Source organism: Culex pipiens, chromosome 3 (assembly GCF_016801865.2).
Source record: "Culex pipiens pallens isolate TS chromosome 3, TS_CPP_V2, whole genome shotgun sequence".
In the NCBI taxonomy this organism is placed as follows: domain Eukaryota; kingdom Metazoa; phylum Arthropoda; class Insecta; order Diptera; family Culicidae; genus Culex; species Culex pipiens.
In genome coordinates, this window is record NC_068939.1 from 5,450,840 (window position 1) to 5,474,598 (window position 23,759).

General features: G+C 41.1%; 3 protein-coding genes across 3 annotated transcripts; all 3 read right to left on the reverse strand.

Moving 5' to 3' along the window:
* Positions 1 to 3,862: 3,862 nt before the first annotated feature.
* On the reverse strand, positions 3,863 to 6,314 carry LOC120422890 (dynein axonemal intermediate chain 4). The gene is made up of 3 exons (XM_039586454.1): positions 6,156 to 6,314; positions 5,775 to 5,978; positions 3,863 to 5,715 (listed from the first exon to the last, which is right to left on the reverse strand). The coding sequence occupies exons 1-3, from the start codon at positions 6,276 to 6,278 to the stop codon at positions 3,922 to 3,924; spliced, it is 2,121 nt and encodes a 706-aa protein (XP_039442388.1). The 5' UTR covers positions 6,279 to 6,314; the 3' UTR covers positions 3,863 to 3,921.
* Positions 6,315 to 6,344: 30 nt separating this feature from the next.
* LOC120422837 (ras-related protein Rab-34) lies at positions 6,345 to 7,357 on the reverse strand. Its single transcript, XM_039586378.1, has 4 exons — positions 6,993 to 7,357; positions 6,744 to 6,936; positions 6,477 to 6,684; positions 6,345 to 6,415 (listed from the first exon to the last, which is right to left on the reverse strand). Exons 1-4 carry the CDS (start codon positions 7,355 to 7,357, stop codon positions 6,345 to 6,347), a joined length of 837 nt encoding a protein of 278 aa, XP_039442312.1.
* Positions 7,358 to 15,266: 7,909 nt separating this feature from the next.
* LOC120422839 (E3 ubiquitin-protein ligase ZNF598) lies at positions 15,267 to 22,811 on the reverse strand. The gene is made up of 6 exons (XM_039586380.2): positions 22,048 to 22,811; positions 21,263 to 21,574; positions 20,228 to 21,009; positions 16,342 to 17,258; positions 16,086 to 16,283; positions 15,267 to 16,027 (listed from the first exon to the last, which is right to left on the reverse strand). The coding sequence occupies exons 1-6, from the start codon at positions 22,530 to 22,532 to the stop codon at positions 15,797 to 15,799; spliced, it is 2,925 nt and encodes a 974-aa protein (XP_039442314.1). The 5' UTR covers positions 22,533 to 22,811; the 3' UTR covers positions 15,267 to 15,796.
* Between the last annotated feature and the right edge of the window lie 948 nt (positions 22,812 to 23,759).

Genomic DNA, 23,759 nt, shown 5'->3' on the forward strand with positions numbered 1-23,759 from the left:
GCAACTGGTTTGGTCAAAATCGGTTCAGCCAGTGCTGAGAAAACTTAGTGAAAAAAAAAAAAACACACACAGACATTTGTTCAGTTTTCGATTCTGAGTCGATATGTATACATGAAGGAGGGTCTTCGAGCTTTTAATAACAAGTTCATTTTTAGAGCAGGATTATAGCCTTATATCAGTGAGGAAGGCAAAAAATGTATAGCTCTAAATTATCTATAATCATTATCTCTAGAATGACATTTCTGATCAATATGGTGTATTAAGTAAGGTTGCATTTAAAAATAAATTGAGACAAAATGTTTTAATTTTTCTTAAAAAAACATCTTTTTTTGGTCATCACATTTCTGCTACTGTTAACTGTTGTGACTGTTGTGATTCTCAAAATTAAAAATATCTTATGATGAAAATTTCGGATTACAAATTACATTAAAAATTGTAAAACTATGAGAAAACCTGCGATTGGCCAAAAAGCTAATTCCATAGGCTTATAGTCCATGAAATTCCCTAGTTTTTGACCTATGCTGCCGTTTTACGGCGATATGATGTATACGCCATATAGGTGATTTTGCTGTAGACACGATTTTCTGTTTTTGTTCATTTTTTCAATTTAAAATGAATAATTTGAGGTCTGCTCTGTAGAAACTGTTAAAAAGTACAATAAAAATGTGGCCCCTACAAAATATCTTGTTTTTTTCCCATTCTCTACGATTTTAAACCACAAACATCATTTGGCCGAAAAAATAGCAATAAAAAATCACTACTTTTACTTCCCATTGATGTATGTATACATTGCTTGATCAAAGCTGGCTACTAGGCTGGCTATATTTTTGTGCCAGCTATTTTTACAGCTGAGCGGATCCCTTAATGCATTGTCCACGTGGATACTTTAAGGGGGGGGGGGGGAGGGTATTAGGGAGCGTTCTTTTATTACGTAACAAAGTTGGGGGGAGGGGGGGTTGGAGGCCGTGTTACGCTCCATACAAAATTTTTAAAATTTGTATGGAAATTTTGTTACTAGTGGGGAGGGGGTCTAAAAATCCGTTTTTTTTGCGTTACGTAATAAAAGAACGCTCCCTTAGCGATTGTCTACGCTCCATAAACACATTTTTTGCATGAACAATTGTCCACAAGGGAGGTGGGTGGGTTTAGAATTTTCAAAAAAGTATCTACGTGGATGTGGATAAGGTGTCATCCATTAAGTACGTCACATTAAAATCAGCCAAAATTTACTCCACCCCCCTTTGTCCCGATTTCCCTATGCTTTTAACACGCAACGTCACGCTTTCTCAAAACCCACTCTTCCCTCAGAACGTGACGAATTTTATGGATGATGCCTAATGGACGTCCCCTTAAGAATTAAATCGAAATAATGTAATAACATATTGCCCAGTCTTGATTTGATCCCAAAACCTCAAATCAACATTCAAACAGTATTGAATTTGACTTCTATCAATTCTCAATGTATACATACATCATGATGAGTAAAATTGGCGTATACATCATTGTTTGTTTGCTTAATAAAATGGGCCCCAGAGCAGTTTTTTGAAAAATTCTTTCGTCAGGAGTTAGCTTTTAAGATTCTTTATCCGACTGTACAATAAAATTGAAAATGTCCAAAATGGCGTATACATCATATCGCCGTAAAACGGCAGTATGGGAGTATGAGTGTAGGAGGCTGTTGCAAAAAGATATTAAGGTTTTTTAAAAAAATCAATTTTTAACAGTAATTTGCAAAAGCTATGAGAAAAAGTCAAACCTATCTCGGACGTCTATGGCACATTTTGAAGGGCTTCAAAAAACTTTTCGAATGTAGAAGAGAGTTGGAATTGATGCAGTTTTACGAAAATGCGAGCAATTTAAAGATTTTTTATGTTATTTGGACCTCAAATTTCAATTCTCATTTTACCCCACTTCTTCTCTTTGTCGTAGAGTGCTCATATTTGGGATGAGTTTATCTCATGTATAGACATGCAAACAAACGCTGAATGTTTCATCCAAATCGGAGGACCTCGTTACGACCTCTAGAACAAATCGAGCAAAATTTACAAAAAATGCCTCTTAAGGTTTTCAAAAACATTGTTTAAAGGAAATCTTATTGACCATGAAAGGTAAAATAAAGTTTAATTATAAATCAAAACAAAACAACAACGTTAACAAGTTATAATTTGAGGTGTAACCTGAAGTACTTATATCACGCCACCACATGTTCAACAATAAATATCTCACTCAAATGAAGGGACCATTCTGAGACCACCCGCTTTTTGCACAGCAATTTTACGAATTAAAACCGTTTAAAACAAACCGGCCCTTAAATTTTTCTGCGCCGAATAAAAAGGGGTATTAATTTGTCGTAATTAGGCTTAGCTTTTATTGCCCTTCTTTTCGCTGAAATATATTTTCGAAAAACGGCCGGTCGTCGCGCGGGGTTGTCACGCCGAAAGTCGATAATTTGAAAGTCATTAAAAAGCTATAAAACTCACTCTTGTTTCATCTGTGGGGACCTCTCCCGCGGGCGTCAATGAAGACGACGAAGTTTTAAGCCAGGAGCATTATTCCTAAAAATGTCACCTTGTGTGTGTGTGTGTGTCAGCTGGGGGGGACACGCACGTTGAGGAGACTTAATCGGCGGGGATCGTCAAAGCGACGAACCTGAAATATGAAGAAAACCGCCGAACCTAATTATTTATTAATTTATGCATAAATGCTTGATTCTTGTCTGGCGTTCTTTTCTTTTAAGAGTGCGACCAATCCGATCAAGTTAATAAAACGATTATTGGGGCGGGAAGAAATTTCACTCCTGGCGGCTTAGTCTCGTACGAGGTTGGGTCGGTTCCCGGAGGTCGGGAAGTGTGGGATTTTTATGGTTCATTTGATGTTTTGTCCTCCTTTCAGATGCATCGCGCGTGATTATCAACGATTAAACAATTTGGCTGAACAGAAAGTGGAGTAGCTTTTGTGGGTAGTAAAATTTAAATCTAAACACGATCGCCACCGGAATGGTTTTATGGTGGACCCGAGAATCATCTCCGGTGGTTAATTCGGATATGATGCAAATGTTGGAGATCAGTTGGACCACACACACCGATACCAAATTGAAATACATTTTTTTTAAAGAAGAAGGATAGTTTCTGTCGTACTCGTGTCTATTCTGCTCGAAAACGTACAAAATCAACTGATGCAAATTGCTTCCGGTAATCGAATGATGGACACATACATTATTTTTTGTAGTTTTTATTCCCTCACTTTAAACATTTTTCAAGTTTTGCAATCCCATTTGAGTCCAATTCACGTGGTTAATTGTAAATAAAGATTTCGGGCACCATTTTAAATTTCAAATTTTCACTTCGGAGCACTTTTTGGGTTATATTAAATATAAATTATTTGACTTAAACAACCCAAAACAAGACAACAACTATTATTGTTTATAATTTGATCGAAGTGATTTTTTTCCCGAGAACTTCGGATAATCGAGTCTGGACTCTTTTGCGAAAATTTTTATACGACGCTGTGCATCTATGAGCCAATTGGACACTTTTTTTGGAAATCTCTAAATTATAATCCTAAAAAAATCCAAGAGAACCACTTAGCTGTCAAAACAATGTCATCCCTTTTTATGGTAAAGTGATTCTTTGGAAATGTTAAGCTTGAAATCTCTACCAACCGGGTTCAAAAGTATTGAAAGGCAGCTGAGGAGACCAGCTATTGTTTTACAGTTCGAGTTTTGTTAAAAAGTTACCAATTGTCTCGGAATTAGCAACATAGTTCCAGCGATCAAAATTTCAAATGTTGCTCCAGAATTCTATGTCTATGTACGAACGTTATGATAATTTGAAGACTCATCAGAAACATGTGACAAAACCAATTACCACTCACAAATGTTTATTTCTAAAAGTATTGAAACACTGCAAACACAAAACGAACTCAATAACCCAAATACCCAAACCGCTTGACCTGCTTCAGCAGCTCGGGCTTGCAGATCAAACTCTTGTACAGCGCCGCCTGCAGCTCATCGTACTGAAAGTGTGGCGGAAAGGGCATATCCTCGAGCGCGCAAATGTACGTTCGCCCTTCGCTGTCCCCGACGAGCAGACTTCGGCCACAGTTGGTAAACTTGACCACGGTCAGCGAGGTCGTGGAATCGCCGAAACTCGTGCTCGAAGCCGGCTTCAGCATGCGCCTCTTCAGGTCCCACAGCTGAACCGAACTCTGTGTGATGCTCACGATGATCGTCGAGTTGACTGGCGACCAGAAGGCATTCTGGATTGGGCCGAATCCGGTGGTTAGTGTTACGATGGGTTCCATGATCTCCTCGATCCAAATACGGATGCACCAGTCTCCGCCGCAGGTTAGGAAGATTTTCGGACTCCAGGGTGAGTACTCGATGGAGAAGACTCCGCCGCTGTGCATTTGCGTTACACCCGAGTGCTGGTATGGGTAGTTGATGGAACAACGGTGAACGCAACCCTCGTCCGTACCGACAAAGTAGATGTCTTTCTTCGTTGGGTGGATTTTGAGGCTTAGGGCTTGCGGGTGGCGGTCCGCTTCGAGAAAGTCACGTTTCTTGTCTACCTTGATGCCCTCAATTTCACTCTCGACGCGATCTAATCGGAGCTGTTGATAACCGATCAAGAACTGACCAATGTTAAGGGTGTACTTCATGATCGTGCCGTCTTGAGCAGCTGTCAATATCTCATCTTTGTCATCCTCCGACTCAATCCACTCGATATCCCAGATGGGTTCAAATCCGGGAGATGTCCTTCGTTCGGAAACACCTACCGGAACTTGGGAGTTGTCTGTTATGTCCCTGATCTGTACCGATCCATCGTACAGCCCGATCGCGAGCAGTTGCGGGGTTCGCTTTGAGAATGCTACCGAAGTCACTGGAACGGGGAAGATGTAACGGCGCTCGGGATTCACCGGATTCTTGATGCTCCAAACGCACACGTATCCGGTGCTACGATCATCGAACGCCGTGAATCCGTAAATTCCGTACGCGATCGCAACGATGTCTCCATCCGATTGACACCAGCTGGCACTTGCAACCGCCTTACCCATGGTTTCTCTGGTCTTGTAAGTCCACAGTGTGTCCAATCGGTACAGATATCGCGCGTCGGTATTCAACGGATCCGGAAGGTACATGTTCCGGAAGCGTTTCTGCTTCTCGCGGTACACATTCCCCGCCAGCAATCTCTGCAGAATCATCGACGACAGATGGAAGTTGTCACTCTTGTTCAGCATCTCGTCGATGTCTTCCATCCCTTCCCGCGAGTACGTCGTAATCTCGATCTTGGACGAGGAAGCTTCCGCCAGATCAATCTCCTTCGTGTGCCGCTCCAAGTCATTGTACGTGTCGTACATGTCGTAATTCGAGACAAACGAAGCCACTTCCTGCCTCATGATCCGCTCCGTATTGACGCCACGTGACTTGTGCAGTAGTTCCGGCGTCTGCGCTTCGGCGTTGGCCACGGCCGTCCGGCGACTTCGTTTCTTCGTCTCGTAGTGCACGTTTTGCTCCTCGACCGCGGCCGCTTCGTCCGAATCCTTCAAAACGGTATGGCTGGCATTCTCAAACAGAATTATGTCGTCGGTTTCCGTTATCAGGATTTTCACATGATACGTCTTGATGTCCTTCTCCAGCGACGGACTGCGCCGATCGATGACACCGCTAAAGTCCGGCTCCTGGTCCAGATCGAACGCTTCTGGTTTATCCGGTGCCTGTTGAGAAACCACGTGGTAATCCCATTTTCTCAATTTGTTACATTGTTACAGAATACCTGTGCAGTTTCCTCCATTTCCGGGATCACTTCTTCGCCCAACTGAAAACTAACAACGGAGTTCCGCTTAAACGCGGCGTCCTCTGTCTCACCCAACTGCTCCCCAGGGTACGTCTGCTGGAACTGGTCCCACTCGAACCGCTCCTCGCCGTACTGTGGCGGTGCCAACCGCCGGGGTGTATAATCGATTTCATCGACAACAATCTGCGACGGCGGCGTTACAAGGGAAACGAGTTAAAAAGGATGAAAGTAAACAAAAAGGGGGAAATGTTTGCCGGCCGGTCGGTTTCCGCTGACGACCGGCGTAACAGCTGCGCTGACCAGCCGGCCAAACAAACGCGTGGGCGTGTCTCGAATCAATAGGGTGCGTAATCAATTTACTTCCTGTCTTTCTCGGGCCGTGAGCGATTGTTTCAAGTTTGAGGCGAATTCGGATAGTTTGGTTGCTTTTGGGGCCGCTTTCGGTTGGAATGTGACGGATTTTCTCTGGTTCGCTTCGTCCATTTTGGTTAGTTTGAAGGAATGTCATTCGAATTGATAGAGTCAATGCTAACTTGATCAATAAATAAATTAGTTTATTCTACAAAAGGAACACTTTTTCAACTTTTTATCCTTTTCGTCCTTTTTGAGGAAGTAAAGATCTGTTGGAGAGAACATAAAATTAGTATAAAATTGATGTTAATCTCACTTTAGAAAACTTACTAAGAAGACTATTGCCACTGGGGTGTACTACGGGATTGTTGGGCTCCATCATTCGCTGCACAGCTCCGTCGAAGGCCAGGGCCGTAACTCGCCGGAAGAATCGGGTCACGTTTTCGCCAGTTTGTGCCGACACGGACCAGTACTCGGCCTGCAGCTCCTGTGCCATTTTGATTGCTTCGCTTTCAATTTCTTGGTGAATGTCGAATTCCTGTGAAGCAATCTCGTTTATTTTGAATTGTTTCAAATATTTACGTTTTATTTTCCTACCAATAGATCCTTTTTGGTTCCCACCAGGAATTTTAACGTCCCCGGATGATTGTGTCGCATGGCCTCATCCATCCATCGGCGAGCATTCATCAACGATTCAGCTCTGGTCATGTCGAACACGACTGCGATCACGTTGGTGTTCCGGTAGTAGTTGGCAATGCACTTGAACCGATCGTGGCCTGCTGTGTCCCAACTGTGATAAAAGTTTGTTTTCAAAATTGTATAAAAATCAGGTATGAAAATACTCACATTTGCAAGCTGAACGCATGGTCCAGCACGTGAAACTTCTCCACCTCAAAGTCCACGCCAACCGTCCCCCGGTACGACCCGTCGAAGATCTCGTGGCAGAATCGATTCACCAGCGAGCTCTTCCCAGTGCCGACATCCCCAACGAAGATGGCCTTGCACGCGCACAAGTAGAACGAAGTCGACGCGGTCTGGCATGCCCGCCTAGTACGCTCACTGAAATCCGTCCGTTCCGCGTACGGCGAGGCCACCCCCGGCGAATACGGCCCCGGAAGGTGGTCAATGTGGCGCGTTCCGTAGTCCACGTTATTGTTGAGCACCTCGTAGCTTGAGGCCTTGCGCCGATTGGCCTTTTTGTAGATCGGCATTATGCGCGGTAGATCGAAGTAGGCGGACGGCAGATAGAAGAGTTTTCGGCGCCGCAGGCCACACTAGACTGAGGTCCTTGCTGGTCGCGCAAGGAGCTCGCAGCAGGCCGGGCGTATTGCTGCACCCATGGCAACGGCCGTTTGTAATCGTGTGTGTTTGTGTACCAGGACATGCTACAGTTAGTTCGTTTTCTCTTAGGGGTTGTGAGTAATTTGGCAATTGTTGAACATTTCTTTTAATTGTACAAGCAATATCCCAAAAGCCATTATCAATCAGCATTATTTAAAAAAATGTTCAACAATTTCCAAAGCACCCCATATGTTACTACAAACGCATTAAGGAAAACGCACCAAAAGAAGCAATTGGACAACGGCACGCTTCTCAAACAGAACGAGAACTCATCCAGAGGACAGGAAATAAACTCTCGCATAGCGAAGGTTATCCTCACTCAGGCGCTTAGTCTAAGGTATCGCCCCATAAATTCGTCCCCACCCACTCTTATACCACATTCCGCAAAAATAACACCAAACTAAATTCCTTCACCCTACCAGTCGAGGAAAAGGACACAGCAAGCGTGGTAAAAAAAAACACCGGTTCTAGGCTCGAAAGGTGCTGTGCAGTGTGGAAGAAGAGCCCAAAAAAGAATGAAGAATAGCAACATATGCCTACTAGGGGACCTCGTGGTTCCTTCTCGCCACCACCACCACCGCCTACTGCTGCCCTGCTGCTGCTTGGTTGGGCAGATCGTGGAGAAAGGACTCGCACATCGTCAGGTAGAAATTATTAGGCGCGCTTTGATCAGATGGGATGATCGATCCCACCTGGTTGGAGAGCGAACAAAAAAGAGGAAGTAATCCGCTTGTATAACGTGAAGTATCTAATGCAGAGGTTCTGATTTCATGTTCGAGGACTTTGAATCCTTTATGTTCTCAACTTGAGCATCAAACATTTGAAGAGGATCGCATTTCACAACACGTTGAACTGCGTAGAGAATTTTGAGCTATTTAATTTATTTGCCGATGGAAATATTTTTCAAAATTAAAAAAAATATATAATAATTGAAATTACAAGCCAGAATTTCTACATTTCAATGAAAACCCTATTTGAAATACAAGTGCAACCATTGATTCATTGAAAATTTGTGCCAGCCTAATTATTTACAAAAAAAAAAAAACAAAATAGATAAATAATAATTTTCAGCATACTAAAACACGAGTTGGTCCTCATAATTCCGCAATATATATAAATATCTTGACAGATACGTATTTCGCCTACTACTTGCGGACTTCTTCAGAGTTCTGTTGTTAACTCGAAGGGCCTAAAAATTTCAAACAACTTAATTAAAAATTTCAGTTTTTGTTTTATCTGAAAAAAGCTTAAGCTTCCAATCTTCCTTTTAAATTTTGTAGATTTTTATGTTCAATTTAACCCTCTACAACCCAACCCCGCCTTTAGACGGGCTTCGATTTAAAAAATCGCCAAAAATCCATTTTTCAACCAAATTTTGATCTTAAAAAGCATTGGAAAGAAGAACTCTTAAGATTTTAGAAAATTTATGGGTTGGAAGTTTTAATAGTTATATGTGACTTAGCCAATGTTTTTAAAAATGTCATTTTTTAAGAGGTCAACTTTGGCAGTGTTTTTTACTAACATTTCTTATATTTAAAGTAAAAAGCGAGGGGGACGTCACTCCGCGATAACACACTAAAACGCACAAAAACGAGCTCGAAAAGCATCAACGCTACTCATCGTGCCGAGTTTTCACATAACGCCACCTAAAAGCAAGTTATCGCAAGTTAACGCGCGTTAAAGCGAGTTAAAGCGGTCAGCGTCTGCTCGACTTTTGAACAAAGCGAAATCGATCTTGCATCCCTGCTGTCATAGCTCGAGCAGTTTTTCGATCAAGTTTGGCAACTCGGTATTTGTTTTGATAAGTTTTCAAGCAGTTTCCGCAAAAGGAAAACTAAAACAAAGCAGTTCGCGATTTTTTTGGTCAAAGGTCGGAAAACTTTACTCCGGCACTTGCGTTTTGCTACAACGAGGCAAACAGCAACTGGACCCGAAAGTGACCGGCAAGCTGCAGCTAGGGGGAGAAAAAGTTAAAGAGTAAGTTTTCTTTTCAGCGGGTGAGTTTGAGTTTTAATTAGTTGATGTTTTTTTCAGATCTTAGCAACGCCCTGGGTGTCATTCCGGTGTCGGTGCTCAATCGATGGAAGACACCACATCTGGGCATTTTGGTGCGACTCCCCGGGAAGTTTATTTTCTAACCAATCCCAACAATGAGCTGCGAGAGGAGAACCGAGAGTTTAAGGCGGCGGCTGTAGGGAGGAGTGTCCATCGAAACCGATGGCACAGTGGATGGTGCCGTTCGGTGTTTTTGCGGGCGTTTAAGCAAACTAGCTCCCAACAAATGACGCCGACGAGCGGCTTAGCGTGTGGCTTGTCTGGACCACAACATCGGCGAGTTCTGCTGTAACCTGTATGGGAAACCGGTGCCGTTAAGTTCTGTGCCGTTGGAGTGGACAGGTCCATTCAGAAGAGGAAAATGCGCCACAGTTTGACACATTTGGCGAGAAGAAGAGTAATAAAGTTCTAGGTGGAGTTTCGAAGGACTTTTTATTCCAACGCTTATTAGCTTTGCAGGCCTAAATGCTGCGGTTAAAAGCCGCCATTTCTGCCTGCCGCTTGGGGGGCAAAGGGGACGACTACTAAAATAGTTTTGAATACTTTATTGAATGTAGAGCCGACGACGTAGAGCCATTTCGAAATAATAAAAAATGGTAACGATAACCAAGCCGCGCCTTGTTACAATTTTCTTATCTGTAAAGACAATCCCAGCGTACGTAATACCACTTCCGGCAGCTCGATGCAGACGCTTCCTCTACCGTGGACCTTCTGGTGTATCTGCTTGTTGCTACTACTAATCCAGCTCAGACGGATTTTTTGGCACCGTGTGAATCGACCAGAACCCACACCATCAGTGGCCTCAACACCTTTCGTGTGACCTTGCCGCCTCCAATTTTGCCCTCAGCAGGTTCATAATCGTACAGTATCGTTGGCAGACCCTTTGCACCCAACGCCGGTCCCATCGTGCAACCCGGAACACTCCCGTTTTCATGAGTGTCCGTCCGGAAGCTACCAACTCGCTAGAGCTGGCCGCTAGTGTTTCTTTTGACCAGCACAACGCGGCAAGAATCTTGGTTCCTCCACTCCGGGCGCCACCGTTTTTTTACCCCCATCCGTCCGAGTGACGGAGAAAAAATCAGCAAAACAAACTGCTCGACTGATTTGACAACGAGAACTGTCATTTACTCTTGACAGTTCTCGCTGTCAAAAAAATCGAGCAGTGTGATGCGAGAACGCAAGAAAAGGTAAGCCAAAAAGCAAGTTATCGCGTTTAACGCGCGTTAAAGCAAGTTAAAGCGGAAAGGTGAAAGTGAACGCTGCAAAGGTTTGAAAAGGAAGCTTTATCGCTCGGTTAGCGCGGAAGTGACGTCCCCCTCGGTAAAAAGAAGAATGCAGTAATTTTTCTAGTGCCCCAGACTATGCCTCTACGCATTTATCTACAATTTAAATGATGATGGTGCCATTTTATAGCAGAAAATGTGAAAAACATGCAAAAAATTTAAAAAGTTACTGTAAAAACATGAAAAAAATAGATAGGCAAAATGTAATGATAGGAGGTAGTAGACTACCAAAAACAAACATAAACTAAACAAGATAAATGCAAATTAAAATACTAAAAATGAAACAAGAAAAACATAAAACAAGAGAAGTAAAGTTTTTCGTAGAACAAAAGTTGCTCAAAATGACCTCCTGAACACGGGAAAAATAAAAAATTTCGAAAAAAAAATGTCGGCAGTAGAGGGTTAACAATCAAGCTGTTGTCAGTATTTTGTTTCAAATTAAAAAGCCAATACAGTCCAGACTCGATTATTCGCTTCACTTCGGATAATCGAATCTAAAAAAAATTGTTTTTCGTTGTCTTAATTTTGATTGTTGAGTTTAAGCATGACTCATAAACTACTTTAAAGTTATTGAGAATTTGTAAATACAAAATGTCGGCCAAAATGGCGGTGTTGAAATATAAAAAATGTGGATTTTGAAATGTTTAACCGCTAAAAAACCGCGCAAAAGATTTCATTTTCGCAGGCTAATAATTTGTTAGCAATAAATCCTAAAAATATGGTGTCTTCAGGAAAGTTTTTCCAAATTGGTTGAAGATCTTAGTTCCGAGAATTGGTAAGAATTGAATAGTTATTTCGCCTTCTATAGGTATAAAACTGAAGAGGTTGCTTTTCTACATAAATTTTCGGGATTTTCCCATATAATCTGCAAAGGCTTAGAGGGTGAGGTTCCCGAGGTCAGAATGAGCTCAAATTTGAAATTTAGCCTAGTTATCGGTCAATCTTTGATTTCAGAGGGTAGCCCCGAGGAAGCCCGAATTTGGACCACCCTAAGGATGATTTGTGAGAGTTGCTCTGTAATAAGGCAATTCATGACCAAAATTTTCCAGGTATTTCGACGGTAACATTTCAAAAGGCATCATGTACATTTTGACACTTTCTGGGTTATTGCATATTCTGAAAGTACTCCTAATAAGCTACCTCTCCACCAAACATGAGCAAAAGTTACTTCAGTAAAGTCTGTTTAATCATGATTTTAAATAAAGTAACATAAACAAAATCTCTGCCATCAGCAGTCCCTGTTTATATAGCCCTGTCAACCTGTCAAACAAAAAGCTACATGAACCTCGTGACGAAAAAAAAGCAACATGAACAAAGCGCCATGTACATTCGGCGAAGAAAAACGAATCATAACAAAGCGTCCCCCTCAATGACAGCAGGGTGATATCGACGTTGGTGATTTCAAAAGGAGTTATGTTTGTTTTACTCAAATAAAATTACGGAAATAGTGTTTTATTGAATTTGGATGATCAAGTATCAATAAAAGAAACGTTTTTCATCGTTTGTTATCATTAGAACATCTTATTTTGCTTTTATATTAAAATGGGAATTGAAAATGGATGCTCAACATTCAAAGGCGTTTTTCTCAAAAAGGATGGTGTGTACATGATGCTTTTTGAAATGTTGGCATCGATTTTTCTGCCGTTCTACGCATAATTGTCCCATTAGGGTGTAATATGGTTGTATGGAAAAAAATAAAGTTGTCCAAATTTAGCGAGCACAGCAATTTTTCAGTTCCTTTTGGGGTCCTAAACAACTCCCCAAAGTTTGGGAACGATTGGTTTAGTCCTCACTTTGCGCAAAGCGATTCAATTTTCCATATAAATTTGTAACGTCATGATTCGAAATCCGGACACTTAGTAGCATAACATTTTTGTTATAGCTGGCAAAAAATCATGTAATAAGTTGGAAATGTAGAAACATCATCAGGATGTAGTACAAACAGTCAGTTTCAAGAAAATGCATGCAAACTATGTCTTTTCTAACCATTTTTCATCAGAATTTTAAAATTAAAGTGACTTGTTGTGCTTCGAATCCCGGACACTGATAAAAGCTGATTCGAAATCCGGACACTTTTGCTTCGAATTCCGGACACTCGATTTTACGTATGAATCGCACAAATTTGGACTGAAATGTTAGTGAATGGCATTCTTTAGGTCTCAAATAAGCTGTTAACATCAAAACAATCGATAGTTTATATAAAAATTTGCTAGAATTTAAGGAATTCGAAACCATAAATTTCTGCTTTGCCTTCTCGGTGCTTCGAACGCCTATGAAATATTTCAAGTGAAATGTTTCAAATTTTTGGTAAACTTATAATTTTATTGTATTTAATTGTTTTGGCATTAACTACAGCGTTCAAACAAACTTTAAATGAAAGTTGATGTTGGAATTCATCAAATAACACAGTTTTGACATTCATAATGCGAACTTATATCCAAATAATTGATAAAACAAGATGAATTGTCCGGGTTTCGAAGCGTCCGGGAATTCGAATCATGACGTTATGGGAAAAACCATTTTTTTGGATTTTGATATATATAAAATCCACGTTTCACGCTGTACTAAAACCGGATTCATATTCGGATGCTCTGGAAGGTGCTCTACAACTTTCCCGAAGAGAGTATGATGAATCCGGTTTTAGTATAGCGTGAAACTTGGATTTTATAAATATCAAAATCTTAAAAAATGGGTTTTCCCATACACATTTATATGGAAAATTGAATCGCTTTGCGCAAAGTGAGGACTAAACCAATCGTTCCCAAACTTTGGGGAGTTGTTTAGGACCCAAAAAGGAACTGAAAAAGTGCTGTGCTGGAAAATCGATTTTGATATTACACCCTATTGTCCCATGTCATTTTTGGTCGATTCTGACTTTTTGACATTTTTAGGTTTAGTTTGACGTTTACTTTTCAAAAAACACATAAAATCTAGTATTTTGTTCGGAAACTCATTGAAAACAACACCAAGTCTGTTTGTCCCATCGTTGAACTTCTACGCATAATGTTCCCAACAAGTATTTTCTTTTACGAAATTATCAGTTTTACGACGTATTGTGTCTTGTTTACCTATTGTATAGCAAGAGGATTACAAATAAAAGTGATAAACTGCTAACTGGCATGATTAGGGACTTATGGGGTGAAGAGGGACCAACGAGACAATTATGCGTTAACACAAAAAACGGACGAAAAATTTCAACCGCGTTTTTCTCAGTTGCACTTTTTTGAACATGGGTCAATTATGCGTATAACGGCAGTTTTGTAAACATATTATCCTAGGCTCAAAGAAGATTTTTTTTGTGCACATGGAGCCAGATGCAATCGAGAATGATATTTGAGAAGGGTTTATGTTCTCAAATGTTGTTGTATTTCGTAACCTAAGTATTGCTGAATCTTGAATCTGCATACATCGTATCAAAAAGTGATGGAAATTAGACGAGCTTTCAGAAAAAAATACACTGAAATAAAAATACACGTTATTTCTAATAAATTTGTTGATACCAAGGTTTCAATGTTATTTATTTTTCATCTCAAAAATCGCACCTTCAAAAGTGACTCTTAAATGTTGAAATCAGAAAAACACATAGAAATTAGTAGCGCCTATTTTAAATTCATTGTCTTTTTTCAGAAAGTTCATCAAATCCATTGTTTTATTTAACTTTTTATAACTAAAAATTTAATTGCCAAAATACGTTTTTTTTTTATTTTCGAAATTTTGTGATATGTTTTGATGGACTAAAACTACATCTTTTGAACCAAAGTGCGTGATGGTGCTAATCTGGTTTAGGAAATATGAATTAAAAAAAATCTGGACAGACATTTTTTATATTTTTTAAAGCAAAATTTAATATTCAATCGAAAAGTACCGTTTTCAAGTGTTAGGAAAGCAGTTCTAAAAAAATATATTTAAAAAGCAGAGAAAATTGGAAAAACTATTGGTTCGATTTTCAATGTTAAAAATTGGAAATAATTTCAATATAAATCAAGCTTAAATTTTGAAAAGTTTAAAAACATATTTTTTTACTTATATTTTAGACCAAATCATACATTTTTTTAAATATTTGTTTTAAGGCATTTAGAGCAAGTGTTGAGGAAAGGCGATTCAAAAACATTTAAAAAATTATTGCAGCGATCTAAACTGAATGTTCGAAATACCTGTTCTTCACTTTAATATACATTTGGGCCATGTGATATAAGCAGAACAAACTCCGAAGTTTAATCAAAGCGCTTATACAACCACTGTTTTCTGTTTTCTCTATGTTATAATATTTTGATATAGTGGGTAGCAATTCTTACTGAAACTGAAATCCTTTATTTACATTAAAGAGAAAATTGCTGGATGGGCAAACGTGAAGATTAGGTTTCTTTCTGTCGGATATTTGCTTGGGATTACATATTTATATTCTTTTTTTTTTACTTTACATTGTTTGAAGCCTGTTGCGTTGCACTGCTTTATTTATTTATTTTTTCTGTTTTGTACAGGTTATTTATATATTAACATTAAAGGTAAAGAAAGAGCAAAATACGCGTATAATTCCTCCGTTATTTATATTGCGCACTTTTAAAAAATAAAAATAATCTAATAAAACAAAAGAACATACACGGTTGAGTCATTCGCGCGGGTTCACGAAATGGTTCGCGTTTAACGTTCTAGCTTGCGCGCGGGGGCAAACAAACGCAACCTTTTTTTTCGACCTTCCTCGATTACAAGAAAAAACCTAGAGCTCACGCACACACACACGCTTCAACTACTTTTGATGGTAAAAAAAAAAGAAAACTTTTGGCCTCGAAAACGAAAAAAAATATAAACTCTTGTTCGAACGATAATTTCTACCGACTATTCAACTTAGATTGTAATCAAGAAAAACATTTTTACCTCTGAATGGAGCCGTGTTGATTTTTTGTTTAAGCTTTAAAAGAAAAAGCACATCCAAAATTATGGTCATCTACCTTAGTTACACTTTCGACGGTGTTATTTCCGCCAGGCGGACGACGACGCCAGCTTGCCGTCCCCCAGGGCCGGGCCCTTATCCAGCTTGGGGAAGTTGTTCTCCATGTAGTGCGACTGGAAGTGCTCGGTCAGGTCGTCCCGCACGAGGACCTGCTTGCACACGTGACAAACCTCGAGCGCGAACTTGCTGGTACTCTTTGTTCCGATCTTATGCTTGTTGGCCGGATCCTGACAGTACACCAGGTACAGTTCCTGGAACAACAAAATTATGGTTAAATCTAAGTTAAGTTCAATCCTCAGCGGTTCCAACCTGCTGTTTGGTGATGTTAGGCAACAGGACCAGCAATTCCGGGAAGATTTCGTGGAATCGGTCTCCCAGAGCGACCCTGCAGTGCTCGTAGTACGGTCCCGGGTTGTACGAACCATCGCGGAACATCTGCGAGATGGTGCGGAACTCGGCCAGCGCGTCGTCCTTTTTCAGCGAGCGTTGGAACTGGGTCACAAGATTCTGCGAAGGAAAGAATGATGTCATTTTCAGCATTTTCGAAATTTCAATTTCCCCTCACCTGATTCCGCTTGCTCGAGTTGGACGGCGCCACGTACTTGTACGTCCCAGGCAGAATGTCGTAACTCTCCCCACTAGAGCTAGTAAAGGTCAAATTGTTCGCGTTTCGCGCCACCGAATTCACCGTCACGTTGTTGAACCCGGGCGGCGGTCCCGGAACCTTCCGCGCCCCATTGTTGTTATTGTTTAAATTGACATTCTCAAAGCCGGGCGGTCCCCGCTTCGAACTTGCCGACCCGGCGCTGCTCCCCCCACCGAGATTGGCCAACGCGAAATCCGCAACCTGACCCCCACCAAGAGCGGGGAAGTTATCCCCGGGAAGCGTTTCATTCTCCTTATTATTTCGCGAGTCTCCGCTGCCGTTGGTACCCGTTTTACTCTTGTCCTTGGCCTTGCCCACCTTAGACTGAGCTTGCTCGTTGTTGTTGTTGTTGTTCCGTTTGTCACTGGCGTTCTTGTCCTTTGACGAAGCAGCAGCGACTACAAAACTTTCCACCCCACTCGATTTTTTTCCCGTCAACGCGTTCAAGTTGACAAAGTTGCTTTCCTCTTTTAAATTCGGTGCCGGAGCGGGTTTTTTCTTGGTAGCCGAAGCGGCCGACGACGAGGACGCGGGAAACGAAGTCGAGTTGACCTTGTTGGCCACCAGCCACTGGGGTGGTTTGGCACCGCTGGGCTTTGGATCGCCGAGCGTGGGGAACGCCTTGGTCGAGTTGACACTCGGGACGACGTTCTGGGGCGCGGTTTTTTTGGCGGTGTCCTTTGCCTGGACGGTGGCCACCTTGGAGACCACGCTCGAAACGGACACGTAGTCGTCGGCCATGGCGCGATGTTTGGCGGCCATCGCGTTCAGGTTGACCATTCCGTTGGTGCTGCCTTCCATGTCCGCGTACAGGTCGGATTTTTTACTTTTTGTTCCTGAAGATGGGGAGAAATTGGGTATTTAACGAAAACCGTATTTGACTGTATTTTAAAATTAAAATTAAAAATGATCTATAAATTCACTTATAAGCTCACAACTTAAGATAAAGTTTACCGATTTTCAAGCATTACGACTCATCAGTAAATTATTTCGACTACATACCAACAACGGATGATAGATTGTACACGATTTTCATCAGAACTCTGACTTCTAAAATGCTTTTAAATGTTAATTGCACATACAATTATTTAAACTCAGCCATTTGTAATGGGTTTAGGTTTTTTTTAAATCTAACATTAAATAGGTTGTTTTTTGATTTCATTTCGACCTAAATTTAGAAAACTTATTTAGAGCAATTCCATGTCAAATAGGGAATCGGTTGTACCGGACCCTCTCTGAAGCCGTGGTCAAATACAAACTTGTATGAAATTTGCTTTCCGAAAAAATAAACTGAAAGAAAAAAACGTTACTTAATCCACCTTTAGGTGGTTGGTGCCTTCCTTCCCCTAAAGTGTCCACATGTTTATGGATCTCCCCTAAGTGATGAGTAAAAAAACAGACTACCTACAGACTTTTTGTCAAGATTATACAGACACGGCCTTTGAGGAAAATGGCATCCCTCTACACGGCTTTTTCGTGGCGATCAGACCCGACCAGTTGAGGTTATGTGAATTCAGACCATTTTTTAAACTGCTTGTAATTTAAGATAGGTAAGTCAGATCTTGCAAATTCTTACTCCACCTAAAACGTCTTCTCATATGCTTTCTAAAAATATATAGCATGTGAGGGTTTCATGTAAAAACCACCCTTTTTACCATAATTTTAATTTAATATGAAACAGTTTTTTTAACATAACTTTTTAAATACATGATAAAACTGCATGAATTTAAATAGCAACTTAGGGGACTTTAAGACGGATCGATTAAAACCACTCCGGCCAAAATCGGTTGAGCCTGTGACGAGATATTCCAGTGACATTGATTTGGTACACATGTCTACATACAGCCAAACACACAGACATTTGCTCAGCTGGTGATTCTGAGTCGATTTGTACAAATGAAGGTAGGCCTAGGAGGTCTAATTAAAAAGTTCATTTTCCGAGTGATTTTATAGCCTTTCCTCAGTAAGGTGAGGAAGGCAAAAACCGCCACTTTTATGAGATTTTTTGATTTTTAAGTTTAAAAGTAAAATTTGAAGGTGATCCCACGATTGTTTTTCTTTATTTTTTTTGTGAAAATTGCCTAATTAAGATAAAAAGTATTAGATTTTAATTTATTTAAATTAAATGTTATTCAAAAAATTAATAAAATAATATTAAAGTCGAATATTTTCAATTTGTTTTTTTTTTTCAAATGTTTTTTCACACTTAAATAGATGTTTATGCCGAAGTCGATAAAATTCAATGAATTTATTAACTGCTGAACAGTTTGGTAAACTGAAAATGACCGAATTCGATAAAAACTTAAACAGCCGCTCTAATCTAGTCCGTCCCATATGTATTTTTGTCAAAATAGAGATAAATTGACAAAAGTTTTAATTTTACATATACTTTTAGCCTATTGAATAAAAAAGTAGTGTTTGTTCTAAAAAATCCAAAATAAATATGACTTTCGTGCTGTCCCATATGCAAAATAAAGGCAAGTCAGTTCCTCATATAGAAATGTCTCGCAAATCGTTTAAATGGCTGCGAAATTATTTGAAATCTACAGAGTATGTTTTTAAGAGTACGTATAACTTGAAAATATCATTTATTGTTCATTTTTGAAGAAATATATGAAGATTTAAAAACAAGATACTTCAAACCTTTAGTGACTTTTTTCTTTTGAAATGTACAACCACGGAAAGAAAATATAAAATACATACCGTTATGGCTAATATCTAAACCATAAAATTAGTTATATTTTTTCTTGAATGAATAAGGTTGATCCTGGTTCTGGGAGAGACTCCACCAACGATAAGCGTAGTTTTTTAAATTATTTTCAAGGGCTCAGCAGTTGAGAATTTGCCTCTGTAATATATTGACAATTTCTGGTGTCGTTGCAGATCATATTTTCATATCCAGGAACTTTATTAAATACATTATTTAAAGCAAATAAATCTGAAATAAACATTTTTTTATTATTTGGTTATAATTATTTAATTAGAAAACTACCAAAATAAACCTGGAAATGACAGTTGAACCAGGTTGAAACTGTGTTGTAAATGTTCAAGCCTACCTTGATATCATAACCGACTTGCCTTTATTTATGGACAAATAAAGTCAAGTTGGTCTCTTGCTGGAAATTTCTCAAATTTACCTCCAAATTGTTAGTTTTTTTAATCCAATTTATAGTAGTTGCGTTTTTAAGACTGTTATTGAAATAACTGTATAAATAATTATATAGAAATATTTAGTTTAGAATGGGAAAAATGGTGAAACTTTTTTTGGGTTTCTCACAGCGTTATCTCAGCACTCACTTTTTACATATGGGACGGACCAGATTAGAGCGGCAGTAAAGAAATTCGATAATAAAGTTAATTATTGTTCAACGTACAACCGATTTTCGGTTAAATTTGGTTTACTTTAGTGGATGGTTTACTGATCTAAAGTTTACCGATTTCCCAACTCCTAACCGAATTCGGTAAAAAAAAGTATATAAAATAAAATATTTTGCCTTTGTAGTTTGGTTTTTTTTTCCAAATTTTATCACCAACTCATTAAGTAAAATTATATTTTTTTAGAATTTAGATTTTTCTCTGATTTCGGTAGTCGAGAAATCTGTTAAAATGAACAAAATTTAACTTTTTACCGTGTTTCGATAATGTTGCAGTTTAGTAAACTGTTCAACACTAAAAAATCGGTAAATTTAACTGAATCTAAATGATTATGACTGCATAATAAATTTAAAAAAATACAAATTCTTGAAACACTTAAATTTTTTTGATATGTTAAATATTGATTTTAAGTTACACATGAAAAACTTACCCGGTAACGCTGGAAAATCGGCCACAGCCGCTTTTTTCGCCGTTGCAGAAGACTTGGACGAGGAAGCCGTTGAAGGTCGGTTCGACACGTGGATCATCATACTGGTGCTGGGTTGACTGTTGCCGCTGCTGCTGCTACTACTACTCGGTTGACCCGGTTTCAGCAACGAACTAGCCGTAATCTTACTGCTAAAGCCCTCATTAACGCTGGTCGCTCCGGAACCGTCTCCACCCTCCGCTCCGAGCGCCGGAAAGTTCTCCTTCGTCCTGGCCAAACCGGCCACTCCAAACACGCGCTGCCGTATTGAGACATTGTTCGGTCGAAACACTGGGTTGTTCCCAGTGCCACCGAGCGTCGGAAAGTCCTGCTCACTGCTGGCGTCTATCCGCTTGGGAGCGTGCTGCGTCATCATGCCAAGATCGCCCACAAACGCGTCAAACTCCCGCTGGTTATCGTGACCACCCGTGTGGCCACCTCCTCGACCTCCTCCTCCCTCGCGTGCCCCAACCCGTCCCCTACCACTGCCACCACCTCCGGGGCCACTTCCTGCCCCTGGCCCACCGGCGCCCTCCCGATGTCGTGGCGCGTACGAAAACTCCAACTCCAGCGTCCGCGTCTGCTTGTTCGCCAGCTTGTTCATCGACTTGCCGTGGGCGGACGCGCGATGGGCGCGCAGGTCAATCTCGGACCGGAACACCGCCGTAAACTGTTCCTGCTCACATTCGCCCTCCTCGCACAGGTAGTGCTCCTGCCGGAAGTGATCCCGCAACGTGTCGTAGTCCCTGCAGGGGGGAAAAAGGAGGGGGGATTAGAGCATTTTTCACCACCTTTCGAGAAAGGGTCGTGTGCAGATTGCTAAAGAGCTTCTTCGTCTTCAGGGTGACAACTCATTCAAATGATTTTAATTTTGCTTGTGGGTGTAATTTGAAAAGAACGTGATAAAGCTGCCACCACTCTGACTCTGTGCCAATTTTCTCGTCGTTTAATTCTTGCTTAATCATGTGGGGGCCACCCACACCTACAGCGAAATCTCACCCGTAAAAGTGGTTAGCCCCGTCGGCGTCGCAAAAGTGGCAGAAAAAGTGCTCCTTCCGCAGATGCCGGAACAGTTCGTCCTTGTCCAGGAAGCGCTTGTCGCAGTACTCGCACAGCGGATGGCCCCGATGGCCGACGTTGTCCGGGTCGCCCACCCGCCGGTGCAGGGCCAGTTCCTGGCGGCTGTAGCAGCGCCGTTCCGACGAGAAGATCTTCAGGTGCTCGGTGCAAATGTCGCAGTAGAACAGCTCGTGCCGCTTCCGGACGTGCTCCCGCAGCTGGTCGAACTTGGGAAAGTTTTTCTCGTCGCATCTGGAAGGGGTGGTCGTTAGTGGAGTTAGAAGCTGGCCGGTGCCAAAATCGAGGGAATACACGATCTCGAACGGAGGGTGCATTTGGACGATTGGTTAGTGCGCGACGGAATTTCCACGAGCAGACTGAGGCGAATGCATTCCTCACTTGTTTGGTGTTAAATTCAAGTACAGGTGCGCAAACAAATTAAGAAACGTTTCATGAAACATTACAATTTTAATTATTGCAATAATTTTGAGAATTTACAAGAGATTTCCAAGATGTTCAAAATCATAAAAATTACTAATAGAACAAGCGTTCCCAATCGGTTGTGCGCCACTGTACGCAACACTTTTTGCTCTTTGCGCAACATCACAATCGCGACACACTCCGCACACACCACGCCGCACAGAGCTGGCCAAGTTTCTCCAACGTTACGAAATTCCTCCGATGCACCAAACCTCCCCATTCTACTCCTTCTCCTCCTAGCTCACCTTGGGCACTTGTTGTCCAGCAGCTCGAAGAAGGCCTGCTGGACGTCCCCGTCGGTGAAACAGATCCGGTACTTTTTATCGTACAACCCGGACCGGTTCCGCACGTCCAACTCCCGGTACGGGGCCATCGTCTTGGCAAAGATGACCTTGGCCAGATCGCGCCGACAAATGGGACAATCATTCTGCCGGCACAGCACCCGGATCCGGGCCGAACACTCGAAACAGCACAGGTGGTCACACTCGCCGATGGCGTAGATCAGAATCGGCTTGAAGCAGACCACACAGGTCGAGTCGTTCGCCTCCGACGTTGACGATTCCGACGGAGACGACCGTTTGGCACCACTTGGCGGTTGCTGTTGTTGCTGCTGATTGTGGCCACCCCCATTGCCACCCGAGTGGTTGTTTCTGTAGTGCCGATGGCCACCGCCGCCGCCACCTCCACCTCCGCCACGGCGTTCCCGATGGTGCTGGTGATAGTTGGCCATGACTGCACTGCACAGCACTCACACACACACTTCTTCTTGTCTTCTTTCCTGCCTTTGCTCCCAAATGTGCACACAATCTTTTTCACGGAAAACTGCGTTCGCACTCGGTAAACCCGCAAATAGAAAAACCCGTATCCGGAACACCGTAAAGGACAATTTGCGCTCCCGAAACAGGAAGTAATCCCCAAATCACGCAAGGAGGTTTCAAGATTTGGCCCAAAAAATGCTGCGACAGAAAACCACGACCACGAATCCACGAATGAAAAGTGACAGACAGGCAGAGCAGTGTGGCCAGATTTGATTGACGTGGTGACACAATCGGGGTTTCAATGTTTCGCAATGGAAAAGGTGCGTGCGTTTTGCAAATTTTGAAGACTGAAATATTTCACTACAGTAAACGCTCGGTAATTCGCACACTGCGGCATTTTTCGACCAAATAAATTTCATTATCCAGATTTTTAAGAGCGAGTTTTTCACCAATGTGTAACAGGTCGTATCGAGGTGCTCCGATTTCGATGAAACTTTCAGCGTTTGTTTGTCTATACATGAGATGAACTCATGCCCTCTACGACAAAGGGAAGTGGGGTAAAACGGGCTTTGAAGTTTGAGGTCCAAAAAACCTAAAAAATCTTAAAATTGCTCGCATTTCCGTAAAACTTCATCAATGCCTACTCTCTTAGATGCATTCGAAAGGTCTTTTGAAGCACTTTAAAACTTGCCGTAGACATCCAGGATTGGTTTGACTTTTTCTCTTAGCTTTTGCAAATTACTGTCAAAAATAGATTTTTTTAAAACCTTAATATCTTTTCCCAACAGCCTCCAACACCCATACTCCCATAGGCCAAAAGATAGGTAATTTCATGGACTATAAGCCTACGGTATTACCTTTTTGGCCAATCGCAGTTTTTCTCATAGTTTTTCAAAATTTCTAGAACAAACATTTTACAACGTTAGTTTTTGCCCTGTAGGCCTCCATAGCGGCACTTTTTGGTCTCAATTTAGTCATATTCGGGATCCTCGGACAATTTCACGTAAGTTAAAAGTATTGGAGTTGTAAATTTGATTGTAAAAATTGCCATTAAGAATGAATTAAAATATTTTTTAACAATTTGTTGGATTAGGGGTAAAACAGGTTTTCGCCTACTTGATACAGCATTTGACGCATTGATTATAGGGTAAATAAAATCTTTTTCTTTTTTCAGAAATGTTTTATTTAATTATTTTTTA

Bases quoted from the DNA above. Each gene is read 5' to 3' on its own strand.
- LOC120422890 (XM_039586454.1), bottom strand. From the start codon at position 6,278: ATGGACGAAGCGAACCAGAGAAAATCCGTCACATTCCAACCGAAAGCG. The intron at 5,979-6,155 runs GTAAATTGATTA...CCGCCGTCGCAG, and splicing joins CGGCCCGAGAAAGACAGGAA to ATTGTTGTCGATGAAATCGA. The intron at 5,716-5,774 runs GTATTCTGTAAC...GTTTCTCAACAG, and splicing joins AAATGGAGGAAACTGCACAG to GCACCGGATAAACCAGAAGC.
- LOC120422837 (XM_039586378.1), bottom strand. From the start codon at position 7,357: ATGCCGATCTACAAAAAGGCCAATCGGCGCAAGGCCTCAAGCTACGAG. The intron at 6,937-6,992 runs GTGAGTATTTTC...CTTTTATCACAG, and splicing joins CATGCGTTCAGCTTGCAAAT to TTGGGACACAGCAGGCCACG. The intron at 6,685-6,743 runs GTAGGAAAATAA...ATTGCTTCACAG, and splicing joins GAACCAAAAAGGATCTATTG to GAATTCGACATTCACCAAGA.
- LOC120422839 (XM_039586380.2), bottom strand. From the start codon at position 22,532: ATGGCCAACTATCACCAGCACCATCGGGAACGCCGTGGCGGAGGTGGA. The intron at 21,010-21,262 runs GTGAGATTTCGC...TCCCCCCTGCAG, and splicing joins GGGGCTAACCACTTTTACGG to GGACTACGACACGTTGCGGG. The intron at 16,284-16,341 runs GTGAGGGGAAAT...TTTCCTTCGCAG, and splicing joins ACTCGAGCAAGCGGAATCAG to AATCTTGTGACCCAGTTCCA.